At 40.7% G+C, this 17,877-nt stretch overlaps 2 protein-coding genes across 2 annotated transcripts; both read right to left on the bottom strand.

Annotated features, from left to right (window-relative positions):
* Positions 1–638: 638 nt before the first annotated feature.
* Positions 639–5,601, bottom strand: LOC108883797 (3-keto-steroid reductase/17-beta-hydroxysteroid dehydrogenase 7). The gene is made up of 9 exons (XM_018677280.2): positions 5,433–5,601; positions 4,407–4,610; positions 4,167–4,259; positions 3,906–4,020; positions 3,313–3,507; positions 2,662–2,766; positions 2,465–2,521; positions 2,254–2,352; positions 639–2,146 (listed from the first exon to the last, which is right to left on the bottom strand). The coding sequence occupies exons 1-9, from the start codon at positions 5,465–5,467 to the stop codon at positions 2,012–2,014; spliced, it is 1,038 nt and encodes a 345-aa protein (XP_018532796.1). The 5' UTR covers positions 5,468–5,601; the 3' UTR covers positions 639–2,011.
* A 192-nt stretch (positions 5,602–5,793) lies between these two features.
* Positions 5,794–17,349, bottom strand: LOC108883796 (discoidin domain-containing receptor 2). The gene is made up of 17 exons (XM_018677278.2): positions 17,134–17,349; positions 16,119–16,226; positions 14,827–14,929; positions 13,612–13,849; positions 11,773–11,920; positions 11,472–11,574; positions 11,088–11,271; positions 10,351–10,591; positions 10,163–10,228; positions 9,524–9,660; positions 8,539–8,749; positions 8,219–8,442; positions 7,779–7,906; positions 7,438–7,656; positions 7,099–7,333; positions 6,780–6,929; positions 5,794–6,567 (listed from the first exon to the last, which is right to left on the bottom strand). Exons 2-17 carry the CDS (start codon positions 16,201–16,203, stop codon positions 6,433–6,435), a joined length of 2,607 nt encoding a protein of 868 aa, XP_018532794.1. The 5' UTR covers positions 16,204–16,226; positions 17,134–17,349; the 3' UTR covers positions 5,794–6,432.
* Between the last annotated feature and the right edge of the window lie 528 nt (positions 17,350–17,877).

Raw genomic sequence — 17,877 nt, 5'->3', positions numbered from 1 at the left:
AAATGTTCACAATAGTCTATTCTCTTCATCGCTTAGCTTTCCTCTTGGTTGTACTGCTTCCAGTACAGTCTGTTTATGTTAGAGCCCCGCGTTGCCAAGGTAAAAGAAATCTGCCTTGAGGCCGTCAGAATCAACAGTGCAGGCCCCTGTAATTTAAAATGAATGGCAATGAAACTGTCGCCTCTTGGATCCTTTAACCAATCAGATTTCGAGTTGGCGAGATCAAGGCCATCTAGCAGGCCAGCCAAGAGCAGTGTTGGAGACCTATTGAATTGTGTTAATTGGGTTTTTATAGCATTGCTTTAGTAATGGCTTTTATTGTGGCTACATGACATGCCTGTCTGTGATGCAAAGGTCTGTTGAACTGCGTTTCTGTATATTGTTAATGGGTTCTATAGCCATGACATCATAAGGACGGTGTTAAGAGGTGGGTTACAGTCTGTGGTTAATTCAAGAGGGACATCAGTGAAGGCCTGGAGGTGAAATGCACGACCTGCCTCTGCTTTTGCTATGTATGTGTGTGTGTGATCTTTCTGATGAATTGATGTCTTCTTCCCTTTTTGATGAAGACAAAGAAATGTTTCTGTTTTTGCAGATGAAAAAAAGTCCTCTTTGAACAGAATTAGCAAAAAGGCAAATAACTTGCAAATCCCTAAAGCGTTTTAATTTCAAATTTAAGCGCATAACACTAAAACAAAGCTTCTGCATATGAGAAGTGTTGTCTTACACTACACAGTTTCAAACATCACCCTTATGGATCAGCTGAAACCTGATTATTCATTCATATATTTTGTTATAGGCCCATTGCAGAACACAGCAGTTGTTTCATGTATTAAAAAAAGACAGTCATGTCAGCTAGCTGTGCATCATAGTTTGTGCTGAATTGAGCCACGGATGACAGCTGATGGTAGTGCTGGTGGTTAGTCGATGGCCTCAGGAAACCAAACCATAACAAACAGCTAATTAAAGTTAGTAATGTGAGAAGCCTGTCGTAGAAGACACATGATGCAGCTATCAGGCGGTGGTATCCACATTACAAGAGGAGAGCAACACAGATGAGACTCCGACTGGTATTGATCTTACATGCCTCCGACATTGTTGTTTATGAAAATATGAAAAAGTGGTAGTTGTGATATTTTATTGCAAAAATGTGTCAGTTTTTGAGACAGATGTCATCTGTATAACATTATTTAGGTTTCTGAATGACCAAATTTAAAGGTGCTATTTGTCATTGAACATGGTTTCTGGCTGGGAGCCGGTGTTGGTGATGGTCACTTGCCAAGAACTTCAGCCATTGATGCGTTTACAAAACAAGAGGTTAGGACAGTCTAGATGCTACAGTGAGTTATTATCAGAAAGTGATGAGACAGGCTGGCCAGGCTGGGGCTAGCTGCTTAGCATGCTGGAGACAGCTCTGACGTTTGACTTGTAACATCACTTGTACACTGGTAGGTAAACAGCTGTTAATGCTCATGTTGGCTTTGTAGCTCATCATCATGCTGAGACTAGATTTAATTAAGAAATAAAGTGAAAAACTTAATAATAATATTTGTGTAGTTATGTTTTTTTGTTAGGTGTGTTTGTTGTGGAAGTAATTTTGGATTTGTGTAAATGTTACAGCTTGTGTGAAGACTAATATGGGAGGTTACATTTTCACAATAATTTTTCCTTTTATTAGAAACATTCTGCAAATTAAATACAAATAATTGCCTAAAATGTCCCATTTAGTGTTTCACTGTCATGTGTTGCTTATTTCATTACCATTAGAGTAACAAGTGCAGTGAATCCAAGTGGTCCCCTCAAAAATAGCTTTACTCCTGTAGCCGACATGATCACGCTACACAAATCAAAGTTGTGATATCGACCGAGGTAGAGGAAGTATGGTTGTTTCATTCACATATAAAAACAAACATATTTCAAAACTACAACTAGAAAGAATGTAATGAATAAGAGCACTGTTGCTGGTCTTAAACCACAGATTGCACATGGTTCAGACCTCTCCATTAGAGACTCACTCTATCTCACTGAGGTACTGTTGACGAGCTTTGTTATCAGCATTTCTCTCACTCAGTTTCCTTCTGACTACTTTCTCAAGTTCAAGAAGTTTTGAATAGAGGACCTCAGACATTTCATCATCGATGTCCATCTGAAACATGAACACATATGAATCTGAATTAGCTACATGTAAATAAAGCATCTTAAGCAGCAGCATATCACATTACCTTTCCATGTCTATGGTCTCTAGTTACTCACCTGTCGAGGCTGAGTATAGTTTGCTCCAACTCCTGACGTTAAACTGTGATACTTTGCTCTTGGATCCAGAGACTCTGGTTTTTGGATAAACAGCCAGTGCTGTGAAAAAGACCAGAGAAAAAAATCAATGTTTAAAGTGCATCTATTGTAGAGATATGAATCCCCAAAGTGCTTGTCATATAGACAATAATAGTACAAGCTGACAACATACCAGTGCCTCTGCTCCGTTGTATGGTGTAAGTGTGAATGTGTTAGTGAAGATCCTAATCTGTTCAGCACAAGAGAAAAATACATCACACAGCCATGAGACATTTCAAACTCCATTTAACTTCAATTATGTTTCACACTGACCAGGGATACTTTTACCAGAATTATAAATAATAAATGAATTAATTAAATACCACTCACCAACCACATAATGGGCATGATGAGAGTCCAGAAGAATGAGGGCAGGATACCATAGGTCAGATTTGTCATCACCAGTCCTGGGCATATCACAGAGGAGAACAGCCCCTGTCACAAAGAGGAGAAAAAAATCATACCTATTATAACAGATGAATGTTTAATGAAAGGATATATGTAATGCTCATAACCCTAACTTTAATAAAATATTGTTTTTTATCATTTGTAGTAAGGGTGTAAACAATAGAAGTTGTGATAAAGTTAAAGTAGTAGCTTTAGTTTAGTTTGTTGAGTTTTATACAGTATTTTAAAGAACATAAAGAGCATATAGATAGATGATGCTAACTGGATTATATTAGAGGGAGTAATCCTTTAAAAATTGGGTTTGTCATGGCCAAAACCAGTGTGTAGTGCAACAGATCATCAATAAAGAACATTTAGATAAGGCCCAGTTTCTTATAGACCAGTTATCCTGCCAATTCTCTTCCTGTTTCACAGTTTGGACCAAAATTGCATCAACTGGTTCACTGCAGAGTTGTGTTAGTCTTGTTAGCTCTTCTCACTATTATTGTCTTTAATGGCCAGTGACAATGCAGACTACTAGATTGACATAGGCATTACTGTGCCAGTCCTTTGCAGAGTGTATGACAGACAAACCTGGCTGTTCTTGTGTCTGTTCAGTACCAGGCTCAACATGTCTGAAGCATACTTAGAGGAGCTGTACGGCTCTGTCCCATTTCTGTGCTGCATGTCCTCGATGCTGAACGCAGAGCGACGGGCATTACTCGAAGAGGTCCACACTACCCTGGACGTATGACCTTCCTGACACAGCAGAGGCTCCAGCTCCCTGATCTGGAACACAAGACATGAAAATCAGGTCCAAAAGACAAGTCATGACAACTACAAAGAGAAAACTGTCAAGATTTGTATTTGATTTGACTTGTAAGTTTTTATAGAACGTTACAGCTGCCTCATTATGCTCTATATATACTGTTATTTCTACACACAGGGCAAGAAAGGCTAACAAAATGGGAGCACTTGATTGAATGGCTTTTCCCTTTAATGTAAAATCAACTTCAGGTTTTCTCACTGTTTTTATGACTTGCTGATGTGACAATTCATGCATCTATTTTGCATCAATCTGTTGCTACAACATATATAGTAATAGAACCATGTTATGCTAAATTATGGGATTAGTTATCATCTATCTTTAGATTTAAGTTCATGTATGTGTGCAGTCTGAGCTATACCAGAAGAAAATGACCAAAGAGGTTGGTGGCAAAAACTTCCTGCAGTCCATCAGAGTTGAGGCGGTCCTGTTGAGTTAAGAGACCCTCTGCTGTTGCAAACATGTTGATGACATTCCTGCAGTGAGAAGGTACACCATTACACAACAGTACAGACAGAAAGGCGGCCAGCTCATTGTCAACCAATATTAGTTCATACAAAATAAAAAAGACACAAATCTAAGCTAAGCTAAGCTAAGTCAGGAACTGGCTTTAGATACTTACTTGGAAAACAGACCAGTGAAAAAAGCTTTGACATCCACTTGTGGATTGGGCATAATTCCTGCATTTAGATACAGAAAGTCAATTCTGTTGTACCTGTAGAAAAACACAAATGTGCATCAAAGATTGATCAGTTCCAATTCCATATTCATAGTTGCTGAAACCATAGATAGAGGAGAAAATGAGCAGTGTCATGGATACAACACTGAGCACTGAGCAGTCAGTGTATCATAGGTTTCTCACCTGGCCTTGACCTCCTGAGCAGCAGTGAGCACTGACTGCACAGAGCCCACATCAAGGTGCAGCAGCTCCACATGTGCGTCGGTGTGAGAGGACAGCAGGGCGGAGCGGGCGGCCTCGGCCCGCTGCATGTTTCTGCAGGCCAGACACAGACGAAGCCGGCTGTCCTCAGTCAGCAGCCTCTCACACAACGCCAGGCCAATGCCACTGCACAGAAACAGACGACAGACAAACACAATCATTCACACACATAAACAAACTTTCCCAGAGGAACTGAGGGATCATCACACAGATTATGTAAGTCAGAGGGAGAAGGAAGGATAAATTTCCAGTTATGTTTGGTATATTTGTTTCTGTATATAACTTAAAGAGTGAGAAAAAAGGTGGGCTATATACCACATGTATTTTTTAAATTCTCTGCACAAGTACACATACACATACCAGCATCTCTATAGCTCACTTATTTGTACACAAACATAAATGTAAAATGGTTTTAGAGGTGATTACTGTTTATAGTTTATCCATCTGTCCAGCGCAAATAATAACATGTAAGGTTCACTTCCTGATATAACCAATATCTCATCTACACGGACATTCAATTAAATTCAAATATTGCTCGACATATTGGCCTAACTAATTATAAAATATATAATTCATTTTTTCTTTGTGATTATTTCACTTTTAATATATTTTGTTGCTTTTACTTTTTTCTTTATTTTTAATGTAATGCTATTTTAACACGTATTTTTTATGATAGTGTTTTGTATGTCTGACATAGATGAAATTGTCAAAAATGAAAATGACTAAAACACACACAGGTAACATAATTACAGCTGGTCACAAAGCAGCAGTTCGTCTCTTAACAGGAGGGAATGTCTCCCTCAGCGAAGCTACAGTGTTTCTACTGTAAAGTGAACGAACGAACACACACAATACAAAAAATAAAAATACACAGTGTTTATCAGATAGTGAGAAGCGTCACTGTCAAACACCGAGACTAACTGCGTGTCTGTGTATCAGCGGACCCACCTGTTGGCGCCGGTTACAATGACAACTCTCTCCATGTCTGACCGGGGTGAGCAGTGGAGGAGACCAGGACCGGGACAAAGTCTCAGACCAGGTATGAGTTCTCTGTAACCGCGTACGGACCATAACGCTCAGCCCATCGTCCGATTCTGGGTGTAAACACAGCAGCCTATATGCACGAGCTGGTGCGTGGTGTGATTGGATGTCAGCAAACTGCTGGCCAATCAGCTTCCACTACGGAGAGCGAAAAGGACCAAAACGGCAAAAGGGCGCAACGGTTGAAAGCGTCGCTTGTGAAATATTCTGCTGCTTTTATGTGGAACTCCAATAAAAGAAGAAAACGACGAACAACATGTGACAACAGTAGCGAATATTTGTTTTTCTTTATTTACAAGGCTCTTTGGTTTGACAGCTATTTAAAACAATCTTTGTTCTCTGCTACTCTTCAACAATATACAATTTATTTCTGCCAAAGGACATAAACATGTTTATAAAGTATGTAAGTGAGCTTCTGCATAGTTGAAACACATTCTCATCCAGAAAACAGGCATTATCGTGTCATTTGCTCAGACTGAAACATTTCAGTCACACAACTGTACTGACATTCTCTAATAAATGTGCAATAGAGTTAGTTGTATGTATGGAAAAGAAATTAAAAACAGTTCACAACTGTATTGATAGAAAAACCTAGGATTACCTTAGAGTAATCTATAAATACACACAGCATAGGAAACAAAAAGAAATCAATAAATACTCAGAGGTGTGGATACAATAGAAGAATAGTGCTAATTTGGATGAGAATTTTATCTACAATAAAAGACTCTGTTCAAGTGTATACCCTCTCCTCATTCCCTCTTATTTACAGCACCCTTGTGGCAAGCATAAGATAGATAGAAAACATTTCATGAGTTTGTTTCTGACTCCAAATTAATTCCAAATAAATCCATACTGAAGACATCAAACAACACAGTGCATGGCAGAGAGAAATTGTACATCCCATCTGCTACGCCAGACTCTCCATCAGCTGAGCGTGCATCTCCTGAAAGCTCGGCCGTTGCTTGGCGTTCCTCCTCCAGCAGCTCAGCATCAGATTGGCGTAGACTCTTTCGGGACAACATGCCGGCTTTGGCAGGTACACCTGGGAGCATGAGGCAAAAATGTAAATTTTTATCATTCATTTTTTGAAAACATGAAAGCAAACTTGCAAGGCATTAGCAGCAAACATTGGCACTAAGAGATACAGAGGCAGGGAAAATATGAAGTATTTTGCGTGATTACTTCAAACAAACTGTGACTGACCATGACTGAGACCATTAACAAATTTGTAGCTGAAATCCCTGTAATGCTCACCTGCTTGCCCTGGTCCCTGAAGAACTCGCCTGTGTTTTCAATGACCTGCTCATCAGAAAGCTGGGAGTAGGGCTGCTCTTTACACAGAGTCAGAATCTCCCACAGAGTCACACCGAACGCCCACACATCACTGGCCATAGTGAACTTACCCTGAGAGAACAGACAACTTAAACCAAAATCCAGTCTGCCATAGACTTATGCAAACAATCTGGACAGAAGATGCTGGATTGTTTGGTGGCATTAATATCACCAGCATTGACTAATGGGTGGCTTATACTTATACATCACCCTTGCCCCAAGCTCCTTACAGCAAACTCACCAGTAGGATGCTCTCCCAGGACATCCAGCGGATGGGTAGGACGGCCCGGCCCTGGATCCTGTAGTAGTCTCCTCTGTACAGGTTTCGACTCATGCCAAAATCAGCGATCTTTATTGTGTAGTTCTTACCCACCAGGCAGTTGCGGGTGGCCAGGTCACGGTGGACGAAGTTCAGAGAGGACAAGTACTTCATACCGGATGCAATCTGCACAGCCATGCCAATCAGTTTACTGTAGCTGAGGAGACCACAAACAAAGAGAGGTCATATAAGGTTGTCTTGTTGGCTCTATTTGTTACATCCCTGGTAATCATTTAATTTAATGTTTAGATATGAGCCTACCTGACCATACTCTTCCCCTCGTTCTCCTCTTGCTCTGTCTTGTCTTCATCAGCAGCCTCCTTGAGCCTGAGATTGCACAGGAACTGGTTCAGGTCTCCATTTTCCATGTACTCAGTGATCATGCACAGAGGGTCAGAGTCCACGCACACCGCCAGCAGACGGACAATGTTGGGATCCCTCAGACGAGACATGATCCGGATCTCCTTCAGGAAGTCATTCCTGCAGCACAGCAGGGACACAAACAATTGTAATTCACTGCTTGACAGTTGGAGACAGACACACTTATAGAGATATTCAGCCTGTTAACTATACACAACACCTTTGTCTAAAACTTTCCTTACCTTGCATTCTTGTTGGCATCTTCCCGCAGTGTTTTAACAGCAACAAGCAGAGGTGATTCATTGTTTCCCTCTATAGACAAATCCTCATCCAAAAAGTCCTGCATGCCCTCGGCCTCACACAAATGCACCTGGGTAAAAAAATTCACTTTGTCAGTCGATCATCCACTTGGCAACACTTGTAACCATCTGTTTAGCTCTGTTTAATACCACTAAGTGTTGCCTGCTTGTCAGCATATATTGTATAGTTACTGCATTTCGCACTCTGGTGCTTTCACCACAGAACAATATCTATCATTCAGTTTAAAAAATGTGAGCTATAAAGATACATCAATATAACAGTGGCAAAGAGAGAACAGCCCCATGAATCTAATACCCAAGAATATTGCTAAAATGCCAAATCAATGCCAACAAACATTAGAGCTGCAAAGCTGAAACTATACTTCTCCAAACTGGCCCTCTCCCAGTTTCTCCTTGAAGGTGAGCTTGTGTCTGGGGAATTCTTTCATGGATGAATCGGTGCCAGCAAAGAGATTCATGTTGACGGCTGTGATGGAGTAGGTGCTACTGTCTGAAGACTCCTGCAGGCTGATGATGTCGGCCTCCGCATAGTGGGGGGCACTGTCTGAACCACCGGCTGTGACGCCTTTGCAGGAGGTGCTTGGTCCTGATGTGGAACAAACACAAAATCCACACAGTACAGCAGCTGTAACTATAAAAAACCTCCACGGGTTTTATTGCACGACCCTTTTAACCGTCCTACCGAGGTGCTCTGTGGACTGAGCGAACTCAGGCAGCTTTCGGATGAGGCGGGAAGGCTCTTGATAATCAGCGCAGAGGGGGAAGATTCTCTCATAGGTGGAGTTGGAGGTGGAGCCACCCTCACTGGACAGGGAGGAGTGGTGGAAGGAGAAAGCCTGGGTCTGGACGGCCAGACGGGCTGTGAGTTCATCATCCAGCAGGCGACGGGATGCCTGAGAGAGTGAGTGTGTGAGATGACGTCTGTTATTTGTTGCTAATAAGCAAGAGAATGTTTCCCTCTCAAGATTGCTGGGTGACAACAGTGTTGATTTATCCAAAAACTGTTATTCAGCCATTTAGGCGCAATATCATTTTCCCCATTATCCCCAAACAATTCACTACACACATAAAAACACATGATGTTTAATGATGTTTAATGTTTAATGTTGTACAAGGTTTATATCCAATCCCTAATTTAAACCATGGGGTAAAACAGTGTTTGATAGTGTTTTTACTTTGTCAGTATCAGTGTACCATAGGCTACTGATGGCATTTCTCTCCTGTTTAGAACGGACTGCTGCTTCCTATAAAAGCAATAAATTCAAAATGTAATTTCCTTTACCCTCAATTTGATGATATGCCTCTCCTGGAGCCAAACCATGGCACTTGACCTCTTACTGATTTGTCTTTTCACGTGTATGATCTCTAAGTTGTACACATTTTCCTTCTTCTTCTTCTTCTTTTTAAAAGTATGTTACAAAAATGTAATAATGTTAAAATGTATATTGCATATGTCCCGTATGACCCATTGGTTAGGACATTATATATTCAAATTTTTGGGAGCTTGTAAATTTGAGTCCATGGACGACCGCTCCTCTAACTGAATTACTGAGGCTGAACCATTAAGAACATGGACCTTTAACTGATTATCAACACTACACATTATATCAAGTGATTTTAACACATCAAATACATTAAAAAAAAAAAAAAAAAAAAACACTTCTCACCTTCTCAAGCATCTTTTGCCACACCTGACGCCACAGGATGATGACTATGATAGTCAACAGGATGGCTATGATGGCCACCAAGCAGCCAATCAGGATCCTGGTGTTGCTGTCATCCACTTTATGAGTGGGATCATCCCCTATTAAAGATAAGATGAGAGTTGGGAGTTGGGGTGGGTTCGATTTAACCATCAGAGTCCATATCCCCAAATAATTACATTCTCATTGCATAATCCCCTTCATGTTTCATTTCAACTACAGTTGGAAGCTTGGCACTTATCTTCTGCTGTCACCAGGGGGCACTGGTTAACCAAAAAACATTTTAGTGACACCATGTTTGAAACTGTGCAATTACCTGCACTTTTAAATTGAAATAAATCATTGCACATCAGATGTACAACACCAAGACAGATGAGTAAAAATTATATTTATAAATAATCTAAACATATAACAGAAAAATCTATAATAAAGTGTTTATATTTGTGGCTGACTGAAGATTTCAGCCCGTGTATTGTTTACTGCCACATCACTTCCCAGCAACCATATATCAAACCAGACTGTGCTCTTGTCTGCCAACATTTTTCTCCACTGCCTGACTGTCACTTCACCAAAATTACAGCCACTGCGTAAAGAAAAACTGACCTGGGAGAGTGTTTGTAGGGTGTCCAGGTTTGCGAGGGGTCAGAGATGTATTGTACACTGCCGAGCCTGTGAGAGAAAGAAACAAATGAAGAAAAACAAAGCTGAAGGATATATGGTAAAGTGAGACAAGAGACAGCTATAGCATAATAAATATCCAGGTGTTACAACCACACCTGACCCTTTTTTACCTGACTGGAAGGCCACCTCACTGAACAGCATCCAAAGGTCACTGAAGTGAAAACGGCATTTGATAGCGCTGGCTGTGCGGTCCCCGAGGGGCACAGTGACAAAACGAGCGGTTTGGCTCATGCGGTCAACAGTGGGCCTAAAGGTCACGGGGTCAGCCTCCCACTCTGAGCCTGACCGGAAGTAACAGGTGGCCTGTCTGAACATCCTCACCCCTCGGCTAAACATGTTATTACAGTGAACCTGTGGGGGTGACAGTGGGATATGTAATTACAGGAAAGCACGATTAAAGAATTTAAAACTGCATTGTGTGTGTGTTATCTATATGTATTTTATTCCTCTGCTGAGCAGGTGCAAAAGTGCTTAAAATGGACAGAATCTGAAGAGGGAGATGATGCAAGAGCAGGTGTACTGATGACTAATCTCTGTCTCTGTGCTGCAGCTGAAAAACATCCATCTCTGAATTCTGGCCATGGCACTTACCCATGACAAATAGGCTAATTATACAGAAAATGTAATTTTTACACCGCTATGCTATTTTGCATCGTTTTATAAATTTTATGTCCCAATAAAACTTGCAGTAGCATTAGGAGAAGATGGGTGCTTGCCCAGCGTGGCACAGCACAGCTCAGTTCAGCATAGTGGTGGCTCAGCAGATTTAAGAATATTCAATTTTTTCACTGTTAAGCTGTTCATTGAACTACCAGGAAAGTTTTTTTTCTTCCCCTGAACTTCTTACCTTCATGGAGGTGAAGTTTCGGACGTGGTCAAACTCAAAGATCATCTCCACGTAACCTTTGGGGAAGCTCTTGTTGCTCCAGCCCACGTAGTCGTACCCTGGCCACATGCCGTAGATGTGGCTGTGGAGGAAATCGTCTAGACCCCAGGTGCCATCTGTCAGCTGACCAAGGCCCTTTGTTAGTCTAGTGCAGGGATGGATAGAGGAATTGAAAATGTATTTTTAGGGAGGTTGTGAATTCATTGCTATTTTAGTACAAAGAAAAAACATTATACCCTCAATTAGCTTGCACTCACAGGAGGTAAGCAAAATGATAACGATGACAGAAATAACCCCTTCTGTAATTGGAGTCTTTCTCCCTAGAACTAACAGTAAAATCCAGACCTTTCAGCTGATGCTCTGTCATACACAGAATCATTAAAATAGACATCCAGGCCTCTATAAATCATTTGATGCCCATCTGGAATGCTGTAAGACATCAGGCCATCTAAAAGGGGCAGATCAAAAATGAACAATTATGACTGCTTTCCTCACAGGATATTAGAGCAATAAACAAAATCAAAAATGACATGTCACAAATCACAACAAAACTGTCAAAGAGGCTTTGATAATTCTAACAGAAACTTAAACTAGATGTTGCTAGATGAAGACACTGCACTGTGGAGAATGTAAAGTAATGACTAACCCAGCCATTCACAGCCATAGAGCTCCACTCTCATACACACAATCATGGAGTGGTCTGTCACAGGCATGAAGCGGACAAAGCGAGCTATGATGGGAGGCTCCAGATCCTTCAGCACCACATCATATGCATTCCTGTTCCCCTCAATGACCTGGCAGAGGAGAGGCAGATTACACCAGACTGACTGAAAGAAACGTGTCAGGGATGGATATCAAACCATCTAAGTATACACAGTGTTAAAGATTTGAACAAGAACTCTGTACTCTGCTGCAGGGAATTGGGGTTGCTGAACGACAAATTTGCTATGTATAGCATTTTATCAGCATAAATATGTGATTGTCAAATAAATTATGAAGCCAAATTGGGAATTTAACCACATTTCCTATGAAATCTGCTACAAAGAAGATGTTGTCTTCATCATCTATCAGCAGTGGTGAATCTTTAGTAAAAGTAGCGATACTTGGCAATAAAAATACTCTATCATAAGTACAGTAAAAGTCCTGCAGTGAAAATATTACTTGAATAAAAGTGTTAATAGCTACGTGAACTTAAAGTGTTAACAGTAAAAATATTCATAATTCAGGAAAATGCCCCCTGTGTGTGTTACACTAAATATATATATATTATTGGATAATTATAACTGATTCATTACTGTATAACTAATGTTTTACTGCTGTACCTAGTTGAGCTGGGGTTCATTTGAACAAGTTTTATGCACTGATTTGTAGCTTTAAAGGAGCTATTTGTAAGTTTTCTCTGCTGCTGCATGTTTTGCCAGGAGCAGGTAGTGGTGGTGGTTGTTTGTCATGTTTTACAATACAAGAGGTTAGAATACGCCCTATGAGCAGTGCCATTTCTTAAGGACACAATGGACACTACAGTGACTTGCTATCGGAAAGTGACGAGACGGGCTGGTTGGGCTGGGGCTTGCTAGTTAGCATGATAACTGAAAAGAAGTGATAGAAATTTCCACTGCTTCAGAAAGCTCTTGGAGAGTAAGTTTGATGCTAATCTCGCAATGTTTCTTCTAGATGGGTAAGTAAACAGCAATTAATACTAATGTTGGCTGTTTAGCAATAGTGAAAAATATATAGCACCTTAATCTGTATCAGTGCATGATGTTTTATAAGGTTGTGATTTCTCTGGCCTTTTAATTTTGCCATTCAGTCTCCTGCTGTTCTCCATTCACCAGATGCCTTGAGTCTCTCCCTCTGACCCCTGTTTTCTGACATCCACATTCACCTGCAGTAACCCCTGCTCTTCCCAGCCCACTCACACACCTGTTTCTTCATTATCCTAGCCAGTATTTAAACCTGCCTGTCCCACCTGCTCCCTGCCAGATGGTGAGTCTTTCATGCTGAAGACTGGTTCCTCTTGCCTGTTCTGTACTTGCCTAAGATGGAAATACTGAAGTAAAGTGCAACATGCCACCACTATCTTTCACTTTGTTACAATTATTACGACACAGTCTGTAAAGTCAGTAAATGGATGTCATAATGATGATAGCTAAGCCACCATAACTGGGACTGACAAATAGCTTTGTCTGGATTTTGCTAAATCACAAGATTAGACAAACATCAGTGGTCCCTTTATCTTAATTCGAATACACAGATTTAACGTGGCAGCCTGTTTGAAAACTAATATAGAATACTGTGATATACAAAGTCAACCCAGTCTCAAAGGCCCACCTGTCATGGCAGTTTTTGCCCCAGCTCTTCACCTGAAACTGACGCATTTAAGATGATATGATAATGTAGGCCTAAACTGAATCAGATGAGTGAGAACAACATCATACTAGAATAGCAACAGTAGATATAGACAGTAACATCTATCCGTGCTCACCTGCCTTCCCTTCCTATCATGCCAGCCCACCCAGTTGCTGCCGTCGCGGCTGTATTTGATCATATATCGCTGGGCAAACTCATTACCCATTCCGTCGGCATGGCGACCTTGGGTGCCCACCAGTGTGATGAAGTGCAGCGAGCGCAGGTCCACCTGGAGATACTCTTTGAGGCCGTCCGGCTCTGACATGATGTCAGGGCACCAGGCCCCATCACCGTCTCCGTTGTCAAACTCAAGTCTGAAAAGAAGAAGAGGAAGACATCAGAGAGGAGACAGAGGAAGAGAGGAAGGACAAAGAGTTCAGGTAGAGGGGGAAAAAGCAGGAAGGGAAGTAAAGAGGAGAGTAAATAGACAGTGGAGGGAATATGTGAGGAGGGAATAGTTAGCTAACAAACTTATCTACTACAGTATGCATGATCTTTTCTATGTTAATGAATTCATATATGCATGAGAACATCTTCGGCTACTCTACATCGCCACTGGTCAAACAGCACTATAATTATTCATGTAGCCACTTCATCAAACTTTCACATGTGCTGAGCTTCAAACTAGCTAACCACCAGCTGGCTCTATAACTTCATATTTAGCATAGAGATATGGGAGTGGTATCTATTTTTTCATCTCACCCTTGGCAAGAAAGAGAAGTATATTTCCAACATGTTGATCTGTGCCTCACCTGGTCCTAATTTCAACCCCAAAATTACTTTTATATTCAGTTCATTCTTGACCTTGGAAAGAGCAGTTGACCAAACAATTCTCAAGGTCCATTTAGTCCATTTATCGACTTAGCTCAGCTCAACAGACAACTGAGCCAAATCCACATGCTGATGAAGATCATCTGATTTGAACAAAAGCTCAAGAATAGTTAATAAGTGGACCTTGAGATTCATTTTTCTTTCACATATGCTGTTTGTAACCCCAAGTCTAAGGCAGTTTCCTGGTGGAAAAAAAATCCCTCTGTGCATGCAAGATGTAACGAAGCCAGAGCAGTGGTTAGTTTGGAATAAGCGGAAAAAGAATTTGGCATGAACAGCGACGGCCACCAGGGCAGGATGTCAGACTATCAATTAAAAAGAAACAAAACTTGACAGATCATCACAGATGATCACTTTGCGTGCTGTCTAATGATATACTGATGGAATGTTTCAAGTATGTTATCCAAACTAAATGACACGTAATTGAGATAAAAGAGGAGAAGCGAATAATCAAACCTGCCTGCCAAATCTCGCAGCCGTTGACTCGGACCACTGACTAGAGGCAGAGATGTCCTCATCCTGAATCTGCCCACCGGTCATACCCAGAGGATAACGACACATTTCTGCAAACACACAAAGCATCACTGATATACACACTGCTCATATTTTGAATATGTCTTTCATGCGAGTGTAAAACCTGTGTACTTTCACATGCCATATCTATGTTTATCCTTATTGTGTATTTTCAGAATGTGAGGAGGTGAGTGTAAAGTGGTCAAGGGCTTGTCCCTTCCCCCCCACCTCAGTCCCCTTCCTGCAGCCCCGCAAAGGCATCTAAAGCCAAACAGAGGCATCACTGTGTAGGTGCCAGTCTAAGCAAAATGAGAAGGGAGTGGCCTCAGAGCTGCCTGCTCTTCATTTTACATCCCTTTTCAGAATTTCTACCAGAGACACGTGAGAGAATTATTTGACTTTAGAGCCATATGGTGTCTCTCATCTATGTTCCCATGTAAAAAATAAAAAAATAAAAAAAACAAATATAAGTAAGTTTGACAACACCAGAAGCAAAATTTTAGTTTACCAGACCAGATTCTTCACTGCCTCTTCCAGAGTATTACTGTTTATTCTCACCATTGCTACCTGGTAATTAAGGGACGTCTGTGTTTTATTCACCTTCCCACTGAACTCCCTGACATGTTCTTTGAGAGAGCAGCAGAACAAATAAGCCTTTTACTGTGAAAATATTCAAAGTGGAAAAGTCAAATGAGTCCATGTGTGTGTGTGAGAGAGTAAGTGTGCATGTTGCCTACAACTACGCCTACAAATTTTCAAACTTTTTTTTTTTTTTCTGTGAATGCCCCCCGCTTGTGAAAGGTCTGCCTGTTCTGAGGATATTTGCTGTCTGACCATTAGGTAAACCGCATACACACACTCTCATAGATGCACACACACACGTAAACACACACATTACATTCTTGCATTTTAAGCCCACCCACCTAAAATTGCTCTCCTTCTCCATCTTGTCAACATGCCTGTCCCTCAGGAATATAAAGAGGTTATTTTAAGCTTAAATATGACACATCCACATGGACTGGCTCATAACTCGGGTCTGATCACACACCATGAACTAAGCTAAACTCATTCTAATGCAGATTGTTTAACTGCATGTGCAATGAGCAGGAGTGGACTGGTGGTTTGAGAAATATCTGAGGTATGATCCCTGCAACAACCAAAATTTCCTACCATTAAGATATTTAACTCCTGCCTGCTCTGAGGAAAAAAAGGACTTGGCTGTAAAAGATAAATATCTACCTGGGTTGACTTGAGCTCTTGCAGTGGCAGCCAGCAGGATAAAGAAGACATGACGTGTGATCAGCTTCACCTCCACGAGCTTCATCTCTTCTCTAGGGAGCTGCACACCTGAACATTTCAGGATGTTTGTGGGTGAGATGAGTAGTAAAGCAGTTTTCATATATCACAACAACACACTCTTAACACCAAATCCTGTGTTTTATATTTAGGATGAATCAAAGGATTCAGAGGGTTTATCTGTCACCTACACAAACAATATATGTGCTCATATTCAGGTTGGCATACTCTTACGCCTACTTACAAATACATTAAGTATAACAGTTACATTTCGGTGATAGTAGGATGGTACAACTGGTTCTTTGGAGTTAAATATCTCCCAAAAACCTTGTGGAGATCCGCATTGGTAAATGCACAAACAGTCTTCCAGAGTCCTGCTCTCTCCCACCACAGTACCTGCAGTATGAGCTCTCATTTTATTTACCTTGTAAAAGCCTCTCACTGACATATACCTTGAACACGCTCTCACTGCTCAGAAAGTGCACTTACCCTCATTCACGTGGTGCATGCACCAAAAATTTGTGGGTTCAGCGTAGCTCTGTGCCAACGTGAAAAGTACTTACTAAGAGTGCATTGTGTTTATTTCTTATAACACGTGAGGAAATAAAGGAACATTATACATTAAATTTAAGATCATGTGTATCACACCACACATGCCTGAAATGCATCTTTCTCTAGAGTTTCCAGCTAACATGATGATCACTGACTAACTTTCTGGTCTAACAGCTACTTGAGTGTGAATATGTGGATGACTGATTAGAATAATAATACACATAAAATACAAATAATACAATATCTTATCCCTCTTAATCTTTATACTCATAGATAGATTGATGTATTGTTATTAAACTTGATGATGTTACTCTCTATACTAAGCTGAGCTGACAAACTTCCTTCAAAGTCGACATGGACTTTAGAGTTAATATTCACATATGAGAAAAATATGGATTCAACTTACTTTTGCAAGTTCTTCTCTTGTTATTATGAAACCATCTGTCTCAGGGAATATTCCACATCTACTGTGAGTTGATGCATTCAGCTCTGCAAGTCGCTGACCTCTTCCTCGGAAGGACTTTCTGGGAATGGAAAAAAGAGAGAGAGAGAGAGAAAGAGAGAGAGAGAGGGGGGAAACGAAGGCTGATGTAACAGTCTCCCCGGCCCCGAGGAAAGAGAGAGAGAAAATAACACGCTTCAGATTTTGAGATGAAGCCAGAATCCCAGAATTCCACCTGATCCACAAATGGTTTCAATTATGGCCCACAGAGGCAGCTGAGAGCAGCAGTAACTGGCAGCTTCCACCAAGGGCTACTGACAAAAACAGAATGGAGTTCATTTTCCTGCAGAGGAGAACCTGCTAATTACTGAAGTAGACATGATGTTTTAGAAAAAAACTATCACTGGATACAAACAGGATGAGTCATGCCTGGGATTAAAAGTAAAATGGACACAGTGGTTATTGCAAAAAGCAGAAGCTTGCTTTGATGATTGGAAATCAAAATAATAATCAGAGTGGTTTTACAGTATGGAAAAAGACATAATGTGTATTTTAAATTATGGGTTGATGTCCTCATAATACTTAAAAAGGCTTACAGAACAAAGATTTTAACAAACAATTAGAGATCATGTTCATGTTTTTAGTATAATACCTTCATTCACCCTTAAGAACCCAAAACTGACATGAATTTAACATGCAGCGATAAAC

Source organism: Lates calcarifer, linkage group LG4, assembly GCF_001640805.2.
Source record: "Lates calcarifer isolate ASB-BC8 linkage group LG4, TLL_Latcal_v3, whole genome shotgun sequence".
Taxonomy (NCBI): Eukaryota; Metazoa; Chordata; class Actinopteri; family Centropomidae; genus Lates; species Lates calcarifer.
The sequence above is the reverse complement of the archived record's forward strand: the minus strand, read 5'-3'. Positions and strand labels throughout refer to the sequence as shown.